At 45.6% G+C, this 20,116-nt stretch overlaps 1 protein-coding gene across 2 annotated transcripts in view; it reads left to right on the top strand.

Annotated features, from left to right (window-relative positions):
* arid1b (AT rich interactive domain 1B (SWI1-like)) overlaps nucleotides 1-20,116 on the top strand; it is a 35,304-nt gene that overhangs the window by 12,939 nt on the left and 2,249 nt on the right. Inside the window, exons 4-22 of one of the 2 annotated variants that reach the window (XM_047387606.1) lie at nucleotides 1,127-1,270; nucleotides 2,186-2,299; nucleotides 5,150-5,390; nucleotides 5,464-5,547; nucleotides 5,915-6,049; nucleotides 6,125-6,455; nucleotides 7,358-7,473; nucleotides 7,553-7,662; nucleotides 9,927-10,070; nucleotides 10,275-10,484; nucleotides 10,615-10,825; nucleotides 12,749-12,869; nucleotides 13,303-13,481; nucleotides 13,944-14,088; nucleotides 14,174-14,290; nucleotides 17,555-17,636; nucleotides 17,858-18,620; nucleotides 18,707-18,837; nucleotides 18,921-19,422. In XM_047387606.1, the coding sequence (XP_047243562.1) occupies nucleotides 1,127-1,270; nucleotides 2,186-2,299; nucleotides 5,150-5,390; nucleotides 5,464-5,547; nucleotides 5,915-6,049; nucleotides 6,125-6,455; nucleotides 7,358-7,473; nucleotides 7,553-7,662; nucleotides 9,927-10,070; nucleotides 10,275-10,484; nucleotides 10,615-10,825; nucleotides 12,749-12,869; nucleotides 13,303-13,481; nucleotides 13,944-14,088; nucleotides 14,174-14,290; nucleotides 17,555-17,636; nucleotides 17,858-18,620; nucleotides 18,707-18,837; nucleotides 18,921-19,422 (3,880 nt within the window). Of the gene's footprint in view, nucleotides 1-1,126; nucleotides 1,271-2,185; nucleotides 2,300-5,149; nucleotides 5,391-5,463; nucleotides 5,548-5,914; nucleotides 6,050-6,124; nucleotides 6,456-7,357; nucleotides 7,474-7,552; nucleotides 7,663-9,923; nucleotides 10,071-10,274; nucleotides 10,485-10,614; nucleotides 10,826-12,748; nucleotides 12,870-13,302; nucleotides 13,482-13,943; nucleotides 14,089-14,173; nucleotides 14,291-17,554; nucleotides 17,637-17,857; nucleotides 18,621-18,706; nucleotides 18,838-18,920; nucleotides 19,423-20,116 lie in introns of both variants that reach the window. The other variant, XM_047387604.1, reaches the window with a different exon arrangement.

Below are 20,116 nucleotides of genomic sequence, written 5' to 3'. Positions count from 1 at the left end.
CAGCTCCTCCAATGCTCCGAGGAAGCAAAGTCATTCCTCCGTTGTAGCTGCTCCTGGTTGTCTTCTCTCTCTGAATGAAGGACTAAATTATTCTGGAGTTTCTGTTTCAGCCCCGAACGTTTGTCTGATTGGAGACAAACTTGTCAGTCTGTCTCCTCTTCATCACTCTTTGTTCCTTATCCTGAGGAGAACATTTTTCTTGTTTATCTGGGGACACTGAACGTCAGAGGCACAAACAGCCAGTAGGTCTGCGAGGTCAAAGGTCTCTGTTGATGTCCGTGTTGCTGAAAACAAGTCAAAATCTGATGAGAAGCAGTAGATTTCATCAAGATTTATATTTGGGAATCTTTGCCTCCAGATGGTGTTTTTATTTCAATGGAATATGTTTTCTTCTCTATATTAGGGTTTCTATACTACATTACCCACAATTCTCAGATATCAAGCCTGGAATTGAAGACAAAAAATTAGAATTTAGTTTAGAGCACAGTAATGTTTTCTCAGCAGAAAGACAGAAGGAGTTATCAGAGAAACTGAGCAGAAGCTTTGGTTTGGTTGTTAGACGGACGTCTAGAAAACATTTAACAGCTTATCGAGGTTCCAATAAGTCTGACTTTATTCAAACTGTTCAGTTTAATTAAATCCAGAATTTGTCTCTAGGAGCCAAAACTCCAGTCATACAGACACATTTCTCCCTGTTTAACTCTGGTTATGAAACAATGCAGACAAGTTCAGTTTAGCATCAACACCCAGCGGATTGCATCGGGTGACTGACTGACTGCTAGCAAACATCGTACAGTTAGCTGTGAGGAGGGGCTGTAGCAGCGATGGACGTTGTGGACATCTGGTCACAAAGCATTCGGGTTCATAACAGAAATATTTAGTCTTTTTGGTGACAAATCTGTTGCTGTTTACAGCCAGAACCTCAGAAACCATGAATTACAGTTTATCATCAGGGAATGAATGATTAATAACTTCCCAGCAACAGGTTCTGTTCTGTAGAAATGGGTCTCAGAACCCTTCCAGAGGCCTTGCTGTCGACCTGAGCAGAGAAACAGGAAATTTCTTCTGTAACTAAAGTTGTTCTGACCTACGGACCTCCTCACTAACCGGACTCGTTTCTCCTCAGATGGGGTCTCAGTACAGCCCACAGCAGCAGAACCTGAGCAGTTACGGTCACCCGGGTCAGCCGCCGTACTTCAGCCCCCCACAGCAGCAGCCGGCCGCCCCCAGCCAGCCAGCATACATGCAGCCCTGCCCGCTGCCGCCGCAGGTAGGACCCCGCTTGCCCATGTTCACATCCACTGCTCAACAAAACATGGAGACTTGCTGACCTCTGTCTGTCTGGATCATTTCCAGTCATTGGTGTTATTGGTGCTGGTCAGCTCCTGGTTCTGGTAAATCAGAAAACAATAACACTTCTGGGTTGTATCTAATGGTTTAACACTGTCAGAGGTTCAGTGTGTGTGTGTCAGGGATGCAGGTCAGAGGAAAACCCCTGACTCTGATCTTTGTCCTCGTTTGCAGCAAAATGACACCAAAAACACCCAAACAACAGAATCACCTTTTGTTTGTTAAAAGATTTATTTCCAGATTCTGACCCTCATATTAAATATTACTGTACGTCAGCTGAGTGACCAAGGACCTCAGCGACGTCTCTGTTTGTCAGGCCTGAAGTAGATCTGACCAACAGAACCGGACCTCTACCGGCCTCTCTCCCCCTTCTGGGCCGATGAGTTTTATAGTCCCAGAGTTCTCCTATCTAAAGTAGGTTTGGAAAGTATGAAGGTAAATTAATAAAATATTTACCATATAGTGTTAGAGATAATTGAAGCTGATAACGGAGACTGGAACCTTTTTGGGAAACATCAGGTTTTATTCCCAGTTTGGAATCCAGCAGGTTGGGAATCATTTGAATGGTTATTTAAGGTTTTAAAACTAAACTAGTTTAACATTCGCTGAAGATGTAAATGCTGACAATGTTTATCAGAACTTGAAGGGATTTCAAAGATGCTGATTGGTTGAAAGTAACGTCCAGACAGAACTCGGCAGAAGGTGGCCCGGTTTGTTCTTTAAGGTTCAGGATACAAAGACAGAACCTGCTGTTGACCATCATTACATTTCTAGAACATCCCTCATTGTTGACACGTGGAACTAATGATGGATTCATCCGTCTGCTTTGATGCAGGAGGTGCCTCAGGAGGCGTATGGTGGGCGGGGCAAGTCTGCAGCTATGACTCCTGGGAAACCGAGCCTCGAAGACATGAGTCTGAGCCAGCAGGAGAGACCATCCAGTCTGCCGGTGAGTCCAAGCACAGCAGTGGTTTCTGCTGACCGATGCTCAGAACCACGGACCGAACCACTGGAATGATGCAATGACTTGACAAAATACCAGCATGAACTCAACATTTGATGAAATCTGTGCCATCCTGTAGTGACCTCCTGTCAGTAGCAGGCAGACATTTTATTTTGAAAAGCTGCAGGTGGACACACCGTTTCCCTTCCTTCATCATTAAAGTTTATGTTTTGTTGAAGTTCCAGTTTGACCCAGTGGATCCGGCTGGGTCAGATCTGACACATAGAGCGGAGCTGTTTGTGTGGCAGATTGAACAGGTTTCAGGCCTCGCTGCTGCGTTTGCTCTCAGATTGTCCTGCAGCTCCTCCTTGTTCATTACATACTTTATTTTTCCCACATATTCCATGTTCCCACCACAAACGTTACTGTATTTTATGTAGATGTAATGTGACCGAAAAAAACAAAGTAGTGCATAATTGTGACGAAAATGACATGGTGTTTTTTCATTTTTTTAATAAAACAATGAAAATTTCGGGATGTATTCATATGCAACCCCCTTTACTCTGATACCACTAAACATGATCCAGCCCAACTCATTCCCTGTGTCACCTACTTATTACACAGAGTCCACCCATTGGTCATTTGATCTAAATATAAATGCAGCTGTTCTGTGAAGGCCTCGGGTTTATCAGAGAACATTACTGAACAAAGAGCATCATGAGGACCTACATAAAACACTAAGAATCACTCCTCTTGACTCACCTTGAACTTTCCCACTGTGACACATGGTGGTGGCAGCATTATGCTGTGAGGATGCTAAATCCAGGACACTCCTGGAAGAAAACCTGTTGGAAGCTGCAGAAGACTTGAGACTGGGGCAGAGGTTCACCTCCAGCAGGTCAACCACCCTGAACATCCAGCCAGAGATACAATGAGATGGTTTAGATCAAATGATCTAAATTAGAACCTATATTAACCGACGCTCTCCATCCAGTCTGACTGGGATTGAGCTTCTAGAGATATTCTAAAAACCCGCAGCTGGAACAAGGTGGTTCTAGAAACTATGGACTCGAGGAGTGAATATAATGTATGCCACAGTTTACTGATTTTTCTTTGGAAAATGTTGAAAACCATGTATCACAGTTAACCACTACGTTATAACTACCGTACTTTACATACGAAGATGTGAGAAAGTTCAAGTAGTATGAATAAAAAAGCAGCAATGCCCGACCTACTGGCACTTAGAACCATATTGGCCCTATAACTAAAACTGGGCCGATAATAACAACCGACGTTCCATCTGGTGAGATGTTCAAGCGGCATCTGTTTGGTCATGTGATACTGATGCAGTGAAGGATTGTGGGTAGTTTGTACCAGAGAGGTAATGTCAGCGGCGTGTTAAAAGGACAGATAAATAGATATATAATGTACAGAACATCAGTAAATATCAGCTGCCGGCTAGAACAGTAATATTATTGTCAGATATCTACATCAGCTCATGTTCTAACACGCAAAATTTGGAAATTCTCAGAACCCAGAACCTGGATCCACAGTCTGTTTCTCAGTTAATTTGACGTTTGATGCCTCTTGCTCATGTTGAGATGTTTCTGTAGTTTTCTTCCATCATAACAGAGAAAGTGTGTCGGCTTCTTTGCTTGAACTAAATTACCTTCACCTCCAACTGTGATCTACCCTCTTTCTCATCATCTCTCCATCCGTCTCTTCTCCTGCACCCTGATCTTTCCCTGGTTCTTCTTCCTTCTGCTTTCCCTGACATTCTTCTCTGATGTTGTTTCACCATCATCTTCCTGTCTCTCTGCTCCTGTTGCTCCGTCTGAAATTCTGCTGCTGATGCAGTTGCCGTGGCGACTGTTGGTCGAGAAGAAGAGAAACTAAAGAAACTCAGCAGAATCTGCTGCTTAAACGGGCCTCTACATTAAGCTGACTTCAGATCAGAGGTTCAGTCTGACCTCACCTCTGAGTCAACTGACAGTTTCTTAAACTTATGAAACACAACATGCCTCTTTTGATTGATTGGTTCAATCAATTTGTCTCTGTTCCATCTGAGGGCTGCTGGTTGTTATGGCAACCTGATTCTCTTCTCTGACATCAGGTTTCATCATCCATGATAGCTCTGGTTCCTATGGGCCCATTGTGCTGCTTCCAGGAGTAGTCTGACCCTGAGTCTGATTCTGAACAACCTGGATCAGTCCGTTTCCGAGACGACCAGCTTCAGTTTACCTGCTGAAACATGCAGCTGTAATGCCTCCAGGAGGTGGAACCATGATCAATGTAAAGAGAGACGTGTCGATCATTCAGGTTGCGATGTAAGAATGACGTAAAGAATCAACTGTGCAAACATCTGGACTGAAACTGCTTCTGGTCCTCACTGACATACACAAACAGTTGCAGTAACGTGGAGCTACAGAGAAACACGCTGTTTGTGGAGTGGAGCTGCTGATTGGTTGAGCTGTTGGAGGGGGTGGGCTGAGAGTACTGATGGCTGGCTTAAAGCTGTGGGGCAGATTGAAAGCAGGGCTTCATTATCGTTTTTATTCTTTTCTTTCGATTTTATTTTCCCCAACTCTTTCCTCCCTCCCTCCCTTCGTCCCTCTAAAAAAACTGAGCAATGACAATGATGTCATCTGTTTGTCCAATCAGAGCTTGAGGAAACAGTGATTGCAGCCATTAATTAAGGAGCTGTAGGGGGTTGAGGGTCTAAGGAATGAGATTTGACTCCAGTCTGTATCTGAGTCCAGGTTTTATTACCTGTTGGAACAACACACACAGATCAGACTGAACTATCCCCCCATGCAGGGGATCCAGAACATCAGTAAGTCTTTCTTTCTCTTCCAGGATCTTTCCCGCTCCATCGAAGACCTTCTCACCGGCACAGAGGCGGCAGTGAGTTCAGGGGCCTCTGGTTCAGGCAGCACTCGAGGAGATCAGGCGACTCCAGGGGCCCGCTCACCTTTCTCCCCCCACGTCTCACCACGTCTCCCCCCTCTGGCTCGAACAGGGCCCTCTCCCTCCCCGTCGCTGTCCCCAGCCGGATCCCGTTCAGGGCCCCTGTCCCCCACCAGTACCAACGGGCCAGGTGGGATGAAGATGATGAGGAAAAGCAGTGTGACTGAAACATTGTTGTAACACTGGGTCTGTGTGTGTCTCAGGGTCTCAAGTGGCCCCTCAGGTCTCTGGTCCCGGATCAGATGCTGGTCCTCATTCCTCGCTGCCAGCCATGACTCCAGACAGAGGTACAACACGTCCTTCCATCATTTTCTTACTGCTGTGGTACTTTAGGCCTCAAGCTCAGCTCCTGTGTCTTCTGGTCAGAAATGCTGCCATAATCAAACCACAGAGACCATTTTTAATTTCTTAATAAATGTAAAAATTGCTTTTATTTTGAAAGGCCTGACATGATTGTTCTGAGTGATGAACAGCTCACAGTCCATGAATGTCCCAAGTTAATAAATCAAACGCACCTATTCACAGGAGAACGTGTACCTCACCAGTCAGAGCTGCAGCCTGTAACTGACTGACTGGGTTTAACAGGAGATACAAGCAGCTCATGAGACTCAACTACCAGACCACAAGTCTCATTTCTGTTTATATCTGCCTCAGGTTTCCCTCCCTCCATGCACCGCAGCACCCAGGGTTCCCATTTTGGTCCCTCACCCATGTCCACCCACCCAGCACCAGTGGGTCCCATGCACCACAGCTCCTACCAGCAGGGCAGCCACTCTTATGGTCCCCCAGGTAAGACATGAAGACACCTGCAGCTAGAGATGAATAAATATGTCTGTGTGTCATGTCTTCTTTCATTTTCCTCAGGTAACTACACCCGACCCCCCCACTACGGTGGGATCCCTGCTGCCGGCTACAGCGGCCCGGGGCCCAGCCTGGCCAATAACATGGGGCTGAACACTACTGGCCCCATGCATGGTCAGGGCCCCTCAACTCCCTCAGGCCGTGGCCCCGGACCTGGGGCTGGGGGCCGCCCCTACACTGCTGGATCTAGCACTGTGGCCCCCACCTCCCCAAACATGCCGCAAGCTGCTGGCCAGGGCATGGGGCCCCCTGGGCCCACTACCAGCTGCAAGCCATCTGAGATGGTCCCCAACTCTGGACCAAGTGCCAACTCCTCACTTACAACTCATAGCAGGTGAGAAACGGGTGGTACTCGGGGAGAAAAGCGCCCCCTGGTGTGTGGTTGTCAAAGGTTCTAATGCAGTGGCAGATCTCCATGTAGGAATCTGATTATGCTGCATATAACTTACAGGCTTGTAGATTTTGTACATTACTAAGGAGATTAGTTTGTTTCAAAGGAAGAGTGATCGTAGAGAACAAAAAAAGGGTTTTCTGTTTAATCAAAACCTCTAAATTAACCTGGAATCTCTGATATGGACTAAGATCCATCTTCTAGTCTGAGGGATCATCTTTGCCCCTCCTTCACTGACTGTTGGCCTGAAATAGGAAAACTATAAAAAAAAAAAATGTGTTTGTTTGTACGAACTTGGCAATAAATCTGGTTCTGATTCTGATTCTGAACTGTAGGGAAGCCCAGAAACAAAATGAGGGAATGGAGCAATTTAAGGTCATTTTCATGGCCTTCAGTGACCAACTGTTAAGAAACAGAAGAACCTTTTTTAGGGCAATTTGAAAATGGCTTTTAATGATGTACAGCCGTTCTGGTTGGATAGCAGTAGGTTCCTGTAGAATTCATTTTCTGTTTAATCAGTTTTCTAACCGTTTAAAATGAGTCTCTGTAGCAACTAAGGAGTCATGTCTCGATAAAATAACCTGTATAGAAAACGTTTATTAGACTAAATAGAAAATGGAAAATAAAGCAAGTTCTAGATTAGAAAATTAGCACTTTTTTATTATATCATTTCTGGCTGAATTCTGATATCCTGATTTAGTAAAGCTTTGAGCCAACGATACCAGTTTCATTCTAAGAGCGATAACATGGGAATACATTCAAATTACGTTTCCAGTGTTGCTGCATCTCTGTTGCCTTGTCGATGACCTCTGACCTTATTAAAATCAGTCTTCTTTAATATCCAGGCAGGCCAGCTACTCAACAATGACCCTGATGGGAGGTTCTGGAGGACCTTACAGCCTGCAGCCCGCCAGCAACTCTGGCAGGATGACCCCTCAGGGACCCCCTTACACCTCTCCAGGTTGGACGGCACACTCATCACTAAGAGGTTTGGGATCAGGAATGTCTCATCATCTGTGGGTTTTCCTTCATCCTTTCAGGCTTAGGGATGATGGCGACAGACGGGATGGGCCCTCATGGAGAACCAAAGCAGCGAATTGAGCTCAGCAGAGAGGGTGTCGGTCCAGCTGCCGATCCAGCCAAAATGAAGGTTTGTTCGTCGGCTTGTTTGCTCTGCCGGGTTCCCTCCCCTCTGCTGGATCTAACAGATGCATGAATGCTGAACTGAACAGATCAGATCAGAACAGCAGAAGTGGAGTTGGCCACACAAGTCCCTCAATGTGTTTCAGTAGGTCTCCAGATGTTTCTGATGCATTCAGCATGAACTTGAAAGACTTGCTGCAGATGGACCTCCTGCTGAGTCACAGCAGCTGCAGTCATGTTTTTATCGAACCTTTTATCCCAGACAGTTTGTAAGGACTTGTGTTTGTATGAAGGACTCAGTCGTTTGGAGATGAATGTTCAGGGTTCCATGAAAACGTTCTAGCAAACAAAAGTGTAGCGATTTAGAATATCTTCAGCTTTTTTTCAGGGATCATTTTATTTTACGGTATTAAGCTACAACTCCAGATTCATTTCAGTCATCTGTTATCTCCTTTTAAAGCTCCTGAACAGAAGAACCGGCTGGGTTGGGTTTCATGGACTGAAGCTCATGGTTTCAGGTGAACACTGGGAAGCTGATTGATGAACTGGTCACCATCTAAGATTCTTTGACTAGAAGTTCAGAATCTGCTTCCTTTGTGTTAATGAGACAGCAAAAGCTGTTTGGGCTTTTAGTTTTACAGCTTTAATGATGCAGATGATTTATCTGTTAATAACTTATTAACTGGAGGGGGATGATAAAGCTTCGGGTTCCAGGTTGAATCTCTGAGGCAGAATAAAACTGGGATGGGAATGTCTCGGTGCCGGAGAGGCTCCATAAACAAGCTGGTGCCTGTTTGGCTGACTGTGTTGATCTGTCGGTCTCCAGCAGAACGCTGAAAACGAGGAGCTGCAGCTTGTTTTTTTTAGAGCGCCCACGTCTCCACCTCGCTGCTCCCGTCTGACTCTGCTCTCCTCATTAGGAGGAGGAAGCCTTGATCCCAGCCGGCACAGATCCAACTCTGGCTGCCGTGGTTATGACTTTAACTCAGGATGACGCAGCTTTGATCCTGCAGCTTGTCGAGGACTTCGACTGCTGCTGCTCCTTTCAAGCTGGAAATAGATGAGATGTGACAAACAAAGCCACTTGTTTCTCCATCAATGTAAAACTACAAATTCCTGGTTGTTAGAAACATGTCAGCTCAGCGTACAGAAAAAAGTTCCTCTTTGTTCTTGAATTCATTTTTTATTGGATATTAAGGAACAGGGAAGGCCAAATCAATTCAAACTATGAAAGGATGATGGAGAAACGAGGTTCTGCGTCAAACAGGAGTTTATGTTCATGTATCTCTGGTTATTGATCAGGCTGAAGGTTAAGTGGGTCAGGTGTCCCTCAGGTCCTGAGTTATCAGGGGGAAATTGGCCCACTCTTCTTTCCAACATTGGAGACATAAATTTCAGTACACCATCTTAATCAGGTTGAGCTCTTGACTTTGACTAGGCCGTTGCTACACCTCGACTCTTTCAGGCTTTCTTATGTAAAGGTTCTGCTGTGTCTCTAACCGTTGTCCTGTTGATGACCAGTTCGGACCCAAATTCCATTCCACCAGATGTTCCAGATGTTTTGTGCTTCATTTAGATGAAGCTTTCTCCTTCAATCTTTCCAAACAGCCATAATTATTAAACGAGACAGGATCTTATTTTTGACTTACAGATAACCTTTAGTGCATAAGGCCACTCAGTCCTGCTGCTGCAAAATAGCCCAAATCATCACTCTTCCACCACCTTGCTTGGCAGTTTGTATGACTCTATGCCCAAAACCCTTTCCTAACAACACATACTTGTGTGTGTGCACATATGCTAACTTTAGAATATATCATGCTGAATGAGGCCTGGAGGACAGGGCTGTCCAGCTCCACAGCTACTATCTTCAACTTTTAGATGCATTCCTGAACCAAATGAATGACTTGGTAGCAGGTCTCTGTAAAGCTGAATGACTGGATGCTGATCAGGGAATCCAGGTGTGTTGGAGAAGGGATGCATCTAAAAGTTTCAGAGTGGTAGTTCTCAAGGACCGGACTTGCTGTAGAGTCTGAGATGGAGCTTTTGGTTTTTTGCGGTAATTTCTCAGAGCATCACACACTCCGACATTGGGGTTAATTTGCTGGAACGTCCACTCTTGAGAAGATTGGAAGCTGTCTGAAATGTGTTTCACTAAAATTTGTTCTGTTCGTATGATGAATTTCAGATGGTTTAAAAATGTCCTTTGAGCTCTTTACAGGTTGATGGGCACGTCTCTGAGTGTGTGACCAATGTCTGTGTGTTTTATAGCAGGACAGCTACAGCTCTCAGAGTGTGTTGCCGCCGCCCGTCGCCCCCTGTCCTGTGTCCCCCAGCTCAGCTAGTGTGTCCTCCTGTGTGGGCGAGGACAATGATAGCATTAGCAGCCCTGCCTGGCTCAGGACTCCGCCCAGCCCCGTAAGTCCCGCCCACATAGCTTTTTCCTTTCTCTCCTTCATGGTTTTTAGTTTTCCTTTGAACTGCTGTTATATTCATTTAAAGAGACAGTACATTTAGAAGAAAACATGGCGGACCCAGTCTGCTCCGTTCAGCAGTTTCACTCTGACAGTTTCCTGCTGTGATGAAATGAGCCATGAGCTGATGTTGTCTCTGTGTGTTCAGAAGCCAAATGTGTCCACCATGACCAATGAGAAGATCACCAGGTTGTATGAGATGGGCTCCGAGCCGGAGAGGAGGCTGTGGGTTGGCCGCTATCTTTCCTACATGGAAGAGAGAGGGACACCGGTCTCAAACCTGCCGGCAGTCGGGAAGAAGCCACTGGACCTGTGCCGGCTCTACCTGGCTGTTCGAGAGATTGGAGGACTGGCCATGGTGAGATGTTATCCACTCTCCTCTTTGTTCTTTGAGGGTTTTTGTCCTCTGTATTAATAAAGATATTTTATTAGATTTGTTTACTTTTTAGTTTGATGGATCTTGTCTGGATCTGTGTTTCTCCTAACAGGTGAACAAGAACAAGAAATGGCGAGAACTGTCGTCCCTGCTGAATGTTGGGACGTCAAGCAGCGCGGCCAGCTCTCTGAAGAAGCAGTACATCCAGTACCTGTTCGCCTACGAGTGCAAGGTGGAGCGAGGGGAGGAGCCTCCGCCTGAGGTTGCCAGAGACGCCAAGAAGCCCACATCCCTGCAGGCCAAGGTTCAGCCGCCTTCTCCAGGTAAGATGAAACGGAGCAGAGGGATCGATCAGGTGAATGATTCAGTTAAAGTGTGGAAGAAAGCAGCGGCTGTCAAGGATCCTGTTTCACACACAGACACACACACTTAGAATATGTAATGGACTCACAGTGAGCTGTCAGGCGTGAATTCAATGTAAATATAAACATTGGTGACCACAGTTTGACCCAGTTCCCACAATGCCGCTGTGATTCCCCTCTACAGCGAAAACAAAGCGTGTTTCAGCTGATTTCTGAATCAACTAATGGAAGCCCTGATAAAAAACCTTGAGGCTCCTACAGCTGATTTATATGGATCTAAGTTAGTGTGAAAGACATTTCCCTTTCCAGAGTTAAAGCCTTTATTTGTTTCTTTTTAAGTGAAAATCTAAATTTCTGGGAATAAATAAATTCTAAAGAACAAGTTTTTGGTTTTTTTAATCTTATATAAAACTTAAGAAGACATCATGGCATCATTTAACCTTTTCACACTTCTGATTTTCTAAGACCAAAACAAAGTAGTGGATAATTTTGTTCACCCTCTTAATCTGATACCCCTAAATAAAATCCAGTCAACTGGAGAAGACTTAAGACTGGGGTGGAGGTTCATCTTCCAGCAGGACAGTCACCCTAAACATACAGCCAGAGTGACAATGGTCTGGTATAGACCAGTGGTCCCCAACCTTTATAGCACCGCTGACCGGTCATCGCTTGGCAATTTTACTGCGGCTGGGGAACAGGTATGATTTTATAACTTTATACACCTTTGATACCAGCGACAATGGCTTACGTTCGAACAGATGTTTTGTTCTGTTTAAAGCGGACCAAAAGTAGCAGGAGTGAATCCACCTGAATCTTTATGAACAGACCTTTAGTCACTCTTTGGTGACTCCATTTTATAGGGTGTGTTTACTTTCTGATTCAACTGCTTGTAGTTTAAACTGTTTGGTGTTCATAGAAATAGTTTATATCGGCTTTTAGCCAAGATTCTGATGTTTCAGAGGATACCTCACATGTCTATGTTTAACTGAGGGAAGTTTGAGCAATAAAAAAACCTAGAGGGGGTGGGGCCTAAGTTTAATTATTTCTTGTGCAGCCCGGTACCAATTGATCCACGGACTGCTTACCGGTCCGGGGCCCAGGGGACGGGGACCACTGGTGTAGACCAAAGCATATTCATGTGTTTGAATGGCCTAGTCAAAGTCAAACCTGAATCCAATTGAGAATCTGTTGCAACACAGAGGTTCTCCATCCAATCTGACTGAGCTTTACTTGTTTTAGAAAGAGGAGAGCGGCACACAAATGTTAAATCATGTTTTCTTTTCCTTCCACTTGGCAGTGAAACTGTGTTGGTCTGTCACATCCAGAGATTCATGGTTGGAAGTTGACACAACGTTATAGGGTGTGAATACTTTTACAAGGCGATGTAGCCAGTTTTTAAACTTATTTTTAACCATTTATTAAACATTATATTTGTTATATTCACACGTTCGCCCCGTCAGATGGGAAAATAGTTTGAGTTTAAACATGACGTCGTTCCCTGCAGCCCGTCTCTAGAGAACTCTGTGTTTACAGTAAAGGTTTGTGCTTCAATATGAAAACAGCCTGAAAATAAACCAGGAGTCTAGTAATGTGAGACTGAACGCTTTAAATGGGAACTGTGTAAAAACTGAACAATTAACAAGTTACAGATACGTTGTAGTAGAACTATTTCTACAGAGGGACGAGGTTAATTAGTGATACCACCAAGTTGTAAGAAATAATTATTGAATAAAGATGACTAGAGATGGATTTTGGTTTGTGTGTTGATGAAGAGGAGTAGGGTCAGGGGTCAGGTGTTACCGTCGTGCATCTAAAGCTATGTTTTCAAACTCAGGCTTTATGAAGGATGTGTTGATGGCATTTGTCTGGTCTGTGTCTCTGCAGCCAATTCAGGCTCCTTTCAGGGCCCCAGCAGCAGCTCTCTCACCGAAGCACCTGTAGACCTGAAGCCCCCGACCCCTTCTTCCACCCCGCATAACCAGACGGCTCCCCAGGCTGGAAACAGGTGGGGGAGGGGCTTAAGACCACTTTTACTTAAGCAACAATCAGAGCACCTTAAAGGTCAATTTAGCTTTAATGGTGGTACTTGTCTAATTTAAGCTTAAATATTTGTGTGAATTATTATAAAATTAAAAAATCATGTTGAATTTTCTTGTATATCTGAAACAACTGAAGAAAATGAGACTAGTCCAGTAAATGTGCCTCATTTCTAAATGGACTGACCCTAATATACCACAAACAGATTTTCCAGCATGAATTCAGCAAATATTACGTTCATATTAGAATATTGTTTAAGATCTTTTGATTAACAAAGACCAGAACAGAAGCTGGACCTATAAACAGTTTACTGTAAAGCCTTTTTTTTTCCTCTGTGAATTTACCATTTAAGCTGCTCACCAGCGTTGTCTCTACATGTATTTCTGCCGCATATCCCTTAGAACCATGGGAGGCATGAGTGTCCAGGACCCATTTTCCGAAGGCAGCGATCCACCCTTTCACAACAAACGAGGCCCAGGGCCCGGTGGTGGCCCCTACCAGCAGGGAGCGGGTCCAACAGAACCTACAATGCGGATGCAATATGATGCCAGCAAAGACCCGTATGGAGGTTCGAGGAAAGGTGAGGAGGGGATCTCCGCTCTCTCATGGGCTCATATCTGACATACTGGAACTGTTTACCGACGACGACTTGATTCACTCTATAAAACAATTTGGTGCTGCTGGACATGAGTCAAGAAAATAAATTGGAACAAATGTAAAATTAGAGGTGAAACCAGACTGAGAATAAAAAATTGTGTATTAAACATCAGAATCTAATGAAAATGTTCCATCTGAGAGGGGCTCTCATTTATGATTTGCAATATGGGTGCAGGGCTTCCAGTTTCATGTGTGCTCTGCTGCCCTCTGGTGGTCACATATCAACTCTTCTTGTAGACGGTATTCACATACATCCACATTGCATCACCACTGACTATCTCCATCACCAGTGTTCGGTTATTTTCCTTTCAGCTAGAAGAACTGTTTTATGCAGATATTAAACAGCATCCTCAAAGGGATTTTGTACCTCACTTCGCTTCTTCAGGTCCAGTTCCTGGCGAGGCCTTCGGTCAGAGTCAGATGTCCAGTGGTGCAACCCAGGAAATGTACCCCCGTGGACCATCCTCTGGACCCCTATCAGGGATGGGACCCCGACCGCAGTACCCTTACAGCTTTGGCTATGATCGGAGGTAAGATCCAGTTTGAGTTTGTCATTTTTAGGGCATCAGATGCTACGTCTAAACTTCTCACCTTCTGTGTGGTGTTGTCCTGCAGATTGGATCATGTGATGGGTCCAGAGGGAGGCATGGTGCCTCCTGGAGGTCAGAACAGCATGGTCCCATCTGCGAATGAAGCCAGCATGTATGCCCCGAACAGATACCCCAACCAAAGGTGTGAAAAGGCTGGGAAACATGAATAAACTACAGCTGCTTTCAGTTTATCCACTTAACTTAAAAGGTGTTCTGCATGGCTGTCTATGAGGATCCCTGTTTTTTTGATGCATATATGGTGAACTGGGTTGTCAACATAATCGATATATAACTGATGCTAGAAAAAACATGCTGAGTAAACCCAGAAAAAACACATGCAACACTCATTAGTCGACGAGGCAAACACAAAAGCGTGGTTCGGAGGTACTTTCCGTATGAGGCAGACAGAAAAATAACGAAATGCCACAGGTGCCACATGCTGGTTACGTTAACGCTGCAAGCTAACGCTGCGACACTGATGTTTGAGAACTACAGGGGTTGGACAATGAAACTGAAACACCTGGTTTTAGACCACAATAATTTATTAGTATGGTGTAGGGCCTCCTTTTCTCCTTTTGCAGCCAATACAGCGTCAATTCATCTTGGGAATGACATATACAAGTCCTGCACAGTGGTCAGAGGGATTTTAAGCCATTCTTCTTGCAGGATAGTGGCCAGGTCACTACGTGATACTGGTGGAGGAAAACGTTTCCTGACTCGCTCCTCCAAAACACCCCAAAGTGGCTCAATAATATTTAGATCTGGTGACTGTGCAGGCCATGGGAGATGTTCAACTTCACTTTCATGTTCATCAAACCAATCTTTCACCAGTCTTGCTGTGTGTATTGGTGCATTGTCATCCTGATACACGGCACCGCCTTCAGGATACAATGTTTGAACCATTGGATGCACATGGTCCTCAAGAATGGTTCGGTAGTCCTTGGCAGTGACGCGCCCATCTAGCACAAGTATTGGGCCAAGGGAATGCCATGATATGGCAGCCCAAACCATCATTGATCCACCCCCATGCTTCACTCTGGGCATCCAACAGTCTGGGTGGTACGCTTCTTTGGGGCTTCTCCACACCGTAACTCTCTCGGATGTGGGGAAAACAGTAAAGATGGACTCATCAGAGAACAATACATGTTTCACATTGTCCACAGCCCAAGATTTGCTCTCCTTGCACCATTGAAACTGACGTTTGGCATTAGCATGAGTGACCAAAGGTTTGGCTATAGCAGCCCGGCCGTGTATATTGACCCTGTGGAGCTCCTGACGGACAGTTCTGGTGGAAACAGGAGAGTTGAGGTGCACATTTAATTCTGCCGTGATTTGGGCAGCCGTGGTTTTATGTTTTTTGGATACAAGCCGGGTTAGCACCCGAACATCCCTTTCAGACAGCTTCCTCTTGCGTCCACAGTTAATCCTGTTGGATGTGGTTCGTCCTTCTTGGTGGTATGCTGACATTACCCTGGATACTGTGGCTCTTGATACATCACAAAGACTTGCTGTCTTGGTCACAGATGCGCCAGCAAGACGTGCACCAACAATTTGTCCTCTTTTGAACTCTGGTATGTCACCCATAATGTTGTGTGCATTTCAATATTTTGAGTAAAACTGTGCTCTTACCCTGCTAATTGAACCTTCACACTCTGCTCTTACTGGTGCAATGTGCAATCAATGAAGACTGGCTACCAGGCTGGTCCAATGTAGCCATGAAACCTCCCAAACTAAAATGACAAGTGTTTCAGTTTCATTGTCCAACCCCTGTACTTAAAAAGCTCAGTAAAGCTCCTGTATTTGCAGCATTGAAGTAGTAAACCTCCCGGAGAACGCAAGCTAACGCTATCTTTTTACATATTAGCAACACGGACAGCCCAATGAGGGGGTTCTGTCGCTCTGAGCTCCTCCAAGATGCAAAATTCTGCACTACGCCAAGTTCTAATCATGCAACGCGTCGTTCTACTCAGGGACAAAATAAGGCAGGAAAATGTTAATTAGCTGATGGCTCAGCCAGCTACTAAACAGTGAAGCAACAAACCATCCATCCATCCTCTCCATTACTCCTCTGTTTAGTCGTAAGACGTTGTTGATAACAACACAGGTTATGATGGAGTCCGACTGACGCTGACAATTAGCAAAAAAGTAGGAACCCATAGTAACCTACCCTGCTGTTGTAGTTGATCACTGAAGAAAATATTATCCAGAAATTGTACAGGGCTGCTGCTGATACATTTCCATGACCAGATCCTTGTTTACACTGTAAAAAACATGCAGCAGACCCATGTTTGCTTTGAATCTATTATAGGATAGAATGTTTGTCCCTCAGTGGTGACATTTATTTGTCTCAGCAGCAAATTGACAGACAAATGGAAGCACACAGTAGCTCACTGTAGATAAGCAGTTATAATAAGATAAAGGTATGAAACGACTGAATCAAAGGTACACTTCCATAAAGCATATTGGTGTTTAAACTGTTATTTTGTCTTGTGTTTCTTCAAACATGGAGATGACATTTTAAATGACGTTAACCAGTTATTCACAAAAACCTACGCATTGGTTTACCCTAATTAGGGATCTTAAAATATTATCATATTGTAATTAAACCTATTTTTGCTACTAACTATAAAGAACCCTGTGCCTTTAAAAAATGTTACCACGGTAACAAAAATGGTATTGAGTATTTTTCTGAAGGACAGAACATAGGCAGATGGACTTTGTGCGATCTCAAAGCGGACATCCGCCAGGACATGCTCAGTTTTTACGACCAGGGGAGCGGTGTCACACAATAAACGGCTCGGCGGTTAAAGGTCTCGACATCAACCTGTCTTATATGTGACACACTGCTCCAAGGAACCAGTCAGGAGTATGACCACTCCATGCTCCACACTAATATTCCCCTTCTCCGTTCCTACGCTGGTTTAATGGCCTTAGATGCCACCTGCTTTTTTTTGTTTTTCCAAAGCTACACGGCAAATTAGCTCTGCCTCCCCGTCCGGTGATGTCATGGCGAGAAAGTGAGGAAAATGTAGGAATTTGTCACCAGAAATATAGGAAATCGGTACGCAGGATGAGATTTTAGTATCGTGACAACACTAATGGAAATATGGCCAACCTGTTTTGCTAAATGTAACAGCATCAGTGTAATCTGGACGAATAGTCTAAGGCAGGGTGTCCAGCTCCAGTCCTCGAGCAGGTGTCCTGTAGGGTTTAGATGTGTCCTTGGTCCAACACAGATGCAAATAGCCCAATTCCTTCCTTAGCATGTCACCTGGGCTGCTATTCAACCATTAATCTGATAAAGGTGTGTTGAATCAGGACAACGTGTAAATCACGCAGGACACCGGCCCTTGACGACACCACTGGTCTAAGGTGTTAAAGTTCAGTTTCTGTCTTGTCTTGTCAGGCATGGACACGATGGTTTTGGTCAGCAGTACCCTCACAGCGTGGCCTACAGTTCGCATCAGCCCCTTTACCCTCAGCAGCAGGTGAGTGCTCATACTCTGGCCCTGCAGATTAAACCAGTTCGGTCACATGGTACAGGAAACAGGAAGTAATCAATCACTGTGAGTCGATTGAAAACTTTATCTGTTGGATATTTAGCAAGAGAATGAACAAGATCTTGGTCCCCTCAGAGTCTGGTTCCTAGCAAGCTCATTTCTTTGAGTGGTTTGTGGTCCCTGATGGGTCCTGGTCTCTGTGTCTGCAGGCCTACAAGCGTCCGATGGAGGGGATGTTCCCGGCTGCTAAGCGTCATGAGGGCGAGGCCTTTGGCGTGCAGCAGTACAGCTCTCAGCAAACAGACCCTTATGGCCCGTATGGATCAGGAGCCGGGGGCTACATGGGCCCTGAACGTCGACCCGTCCCTGGACAGTATCAATATCCGTACAGCAGGGACCGGCAGGTTCCCCCACAGCATGGAATGATGGGTTCAGGCCCTACAGCAGTTCCTGGGGGCCTGGGAGAGGGGCCTCAGCCCAACCTGTGGCCCCCAAGGACAGATATGGGCTACACATACAATCGGCAGGGCCAGGGGCCCCTCTTTCCTGGCATAAACAGAGGGGACAACCAGGAGGGCAGGCCCTCCCAGGACACCCAGTGGCCCCCCAGTCAGCTTAACCCACGCCAGCCTCCCTTCCCCCCCCATTCTTCTTCTTCTTCTTCCTCCATGCCCCCCATCCATTCCAGGCAGACCCCCTCCTCCTTCCAAACCACGCCCACCATACCCAATCACGTGACTCGCTCTCAAAGCCCCTTGTCGTTCCCCCGCCCCCCAGTGGGCTCTCTGTCCCCCAACAGTTCTCCCTACATGTCCTCCATTAAGAAACCAGGGGTGACAGGGGCCCCAACTGGGCCCCCAGCCACTCAGGGCCTCTCCCTCATGCACAGAGAGGTTAGCTTTCCCCCCGGCTCTGTGGAGGCCACACACCCCAGACTAAAACCACGGCGACGACTCACATCCAAGGACACAGGTGAGATCAACATCCCTCACACACACACACACACACACACACACACACAGGTCAGCTGAGGCTCACTCTGAGATCTGATTTGTCAGGAACCCCGGAGGCGTGGCGAGTGATGATGTCACTGAAGTCGGGCCTGTTGGCAGAGAGCACGTGGGCTCTGGACACCATCAACATCCTGCTGTATGATGACAGCACGGTGGGCTCCTTCAGCCTGACGCAGGTGAGGCTCCTCACCCAACATCATCATCATCTACTTTCCAAGTTTTTACCATCAGAACCAAACAATTGTTTCTCCTCCTGTAGCTGCCGGGATTCCTTGAGCTCGTAGTGGAGTTTTATCGCCGCTGCCTCATCCAGATGTTTGGCATCCTGCAGGAGTGCGAGGTGGGGAATGAGGGCCAGAACACCCTGCTGGGGCCCCTCGTTGAAGAGCTGAAGGAGGCGCCATCACTGCTTGTCTCATCTGAGGAGGACTTGGAGCACATCAGACCCGTCCCACAGGAGCAGGTAGAGTCCCACCCTCAACATAGCAGCAAGTACGACAAGCGGCCTGTAAGGGTGGAGGAGACGGGGGAGTGCTGGGAGGAGGTGGAGGAGCGTTGGGCCAAACTGAACCAACCCAATGGCTTCATCAGCGGCCTCTTGCACTGGAAGGCGGGAGGAGGAGACTCCACGACTCACATCCAGACGCACTTCGAGTCCCATACCGGAGACTTCAAGCCCCCAGATCCAGTGGAGGAGAAAGATCTGAGTGGAGGAGAGGGAGGGCGTCCACTGGAGGAGGAGCAGCCTGATAAGCAAGGAGGTAAACAGATAAATATGTTCTTGGGTTTTATCAGAATCAACTCTGCAGCTCCGACTCTGGTTAGCCCACGTGGTCTTAAAAAGTCTGGAAATGTTTGGAAAAAAGTTTCAAGACTTTATTCCATTAAATAAAATAGAAACATCCAGGCTGGAAAAGTTTGATTTCAGTATTTTCCAGGTTGTTTAGAAAAAATTGCAATAATTACATTATTTTCAGACTTTAATTTCTGTCGTCTAAAAGTTATTTCTACTTTCCCTTTTCTTCTGGTCTTTCCTTCCTTCCTTCCTTCTTTCCTTCCTTCCTTCCTTCCCTTCTTGTCTTTCTGTCCCTCCTTCTGCTCTTCCATCCTTGTCCTACCTGCCTTCTTTCTGTACGTGTTTCCTTACTTTCCAGGTTTCTATAAATCCCAACTGTTGTAGAAATATTTGCCATAAATTGATTTTGAACTTTATTCATAATTTTAAAAGAACTGAGAACTCTGGAAAGTTGAGTTTGGAAAAGTTTGGAGTTTTTACATGAAAGATATTTAGGAACTGTGATTTATGAAAAATAATCATCTTTTCTGTTGATTGGTATTTGGGTCATCTTTATCTTTGGTTTGTACCGTCATAACTTTAGTTTATTTCCATCTACTTACCTGCCTTTGCCTCTGGGTTTTAACTGAACCCACGGTTCTGGAGCTGGGCTCGGTGCT

Source organism: Girardinichthys multiradiatus, chromosome 15 (assembly GCF_021462225.1).
Source record: "Girardinichthys multiradiatus isolate DD_20200921_A chromosome 15, DD_fGirMul_XY1, whole genome shotgun sequence".
NCBI classification, from domain to species: domain Eukaryota; kingdom Metazoa; phylum Chordata; class Actinopteri; order Cyprinodontiformes; family Goodeidae; genus Girardinichthys; species Girardinichthys multiradiatus.
This window is presented reverse-complemented; position numbering and strand designations above follow the sequence as displayed.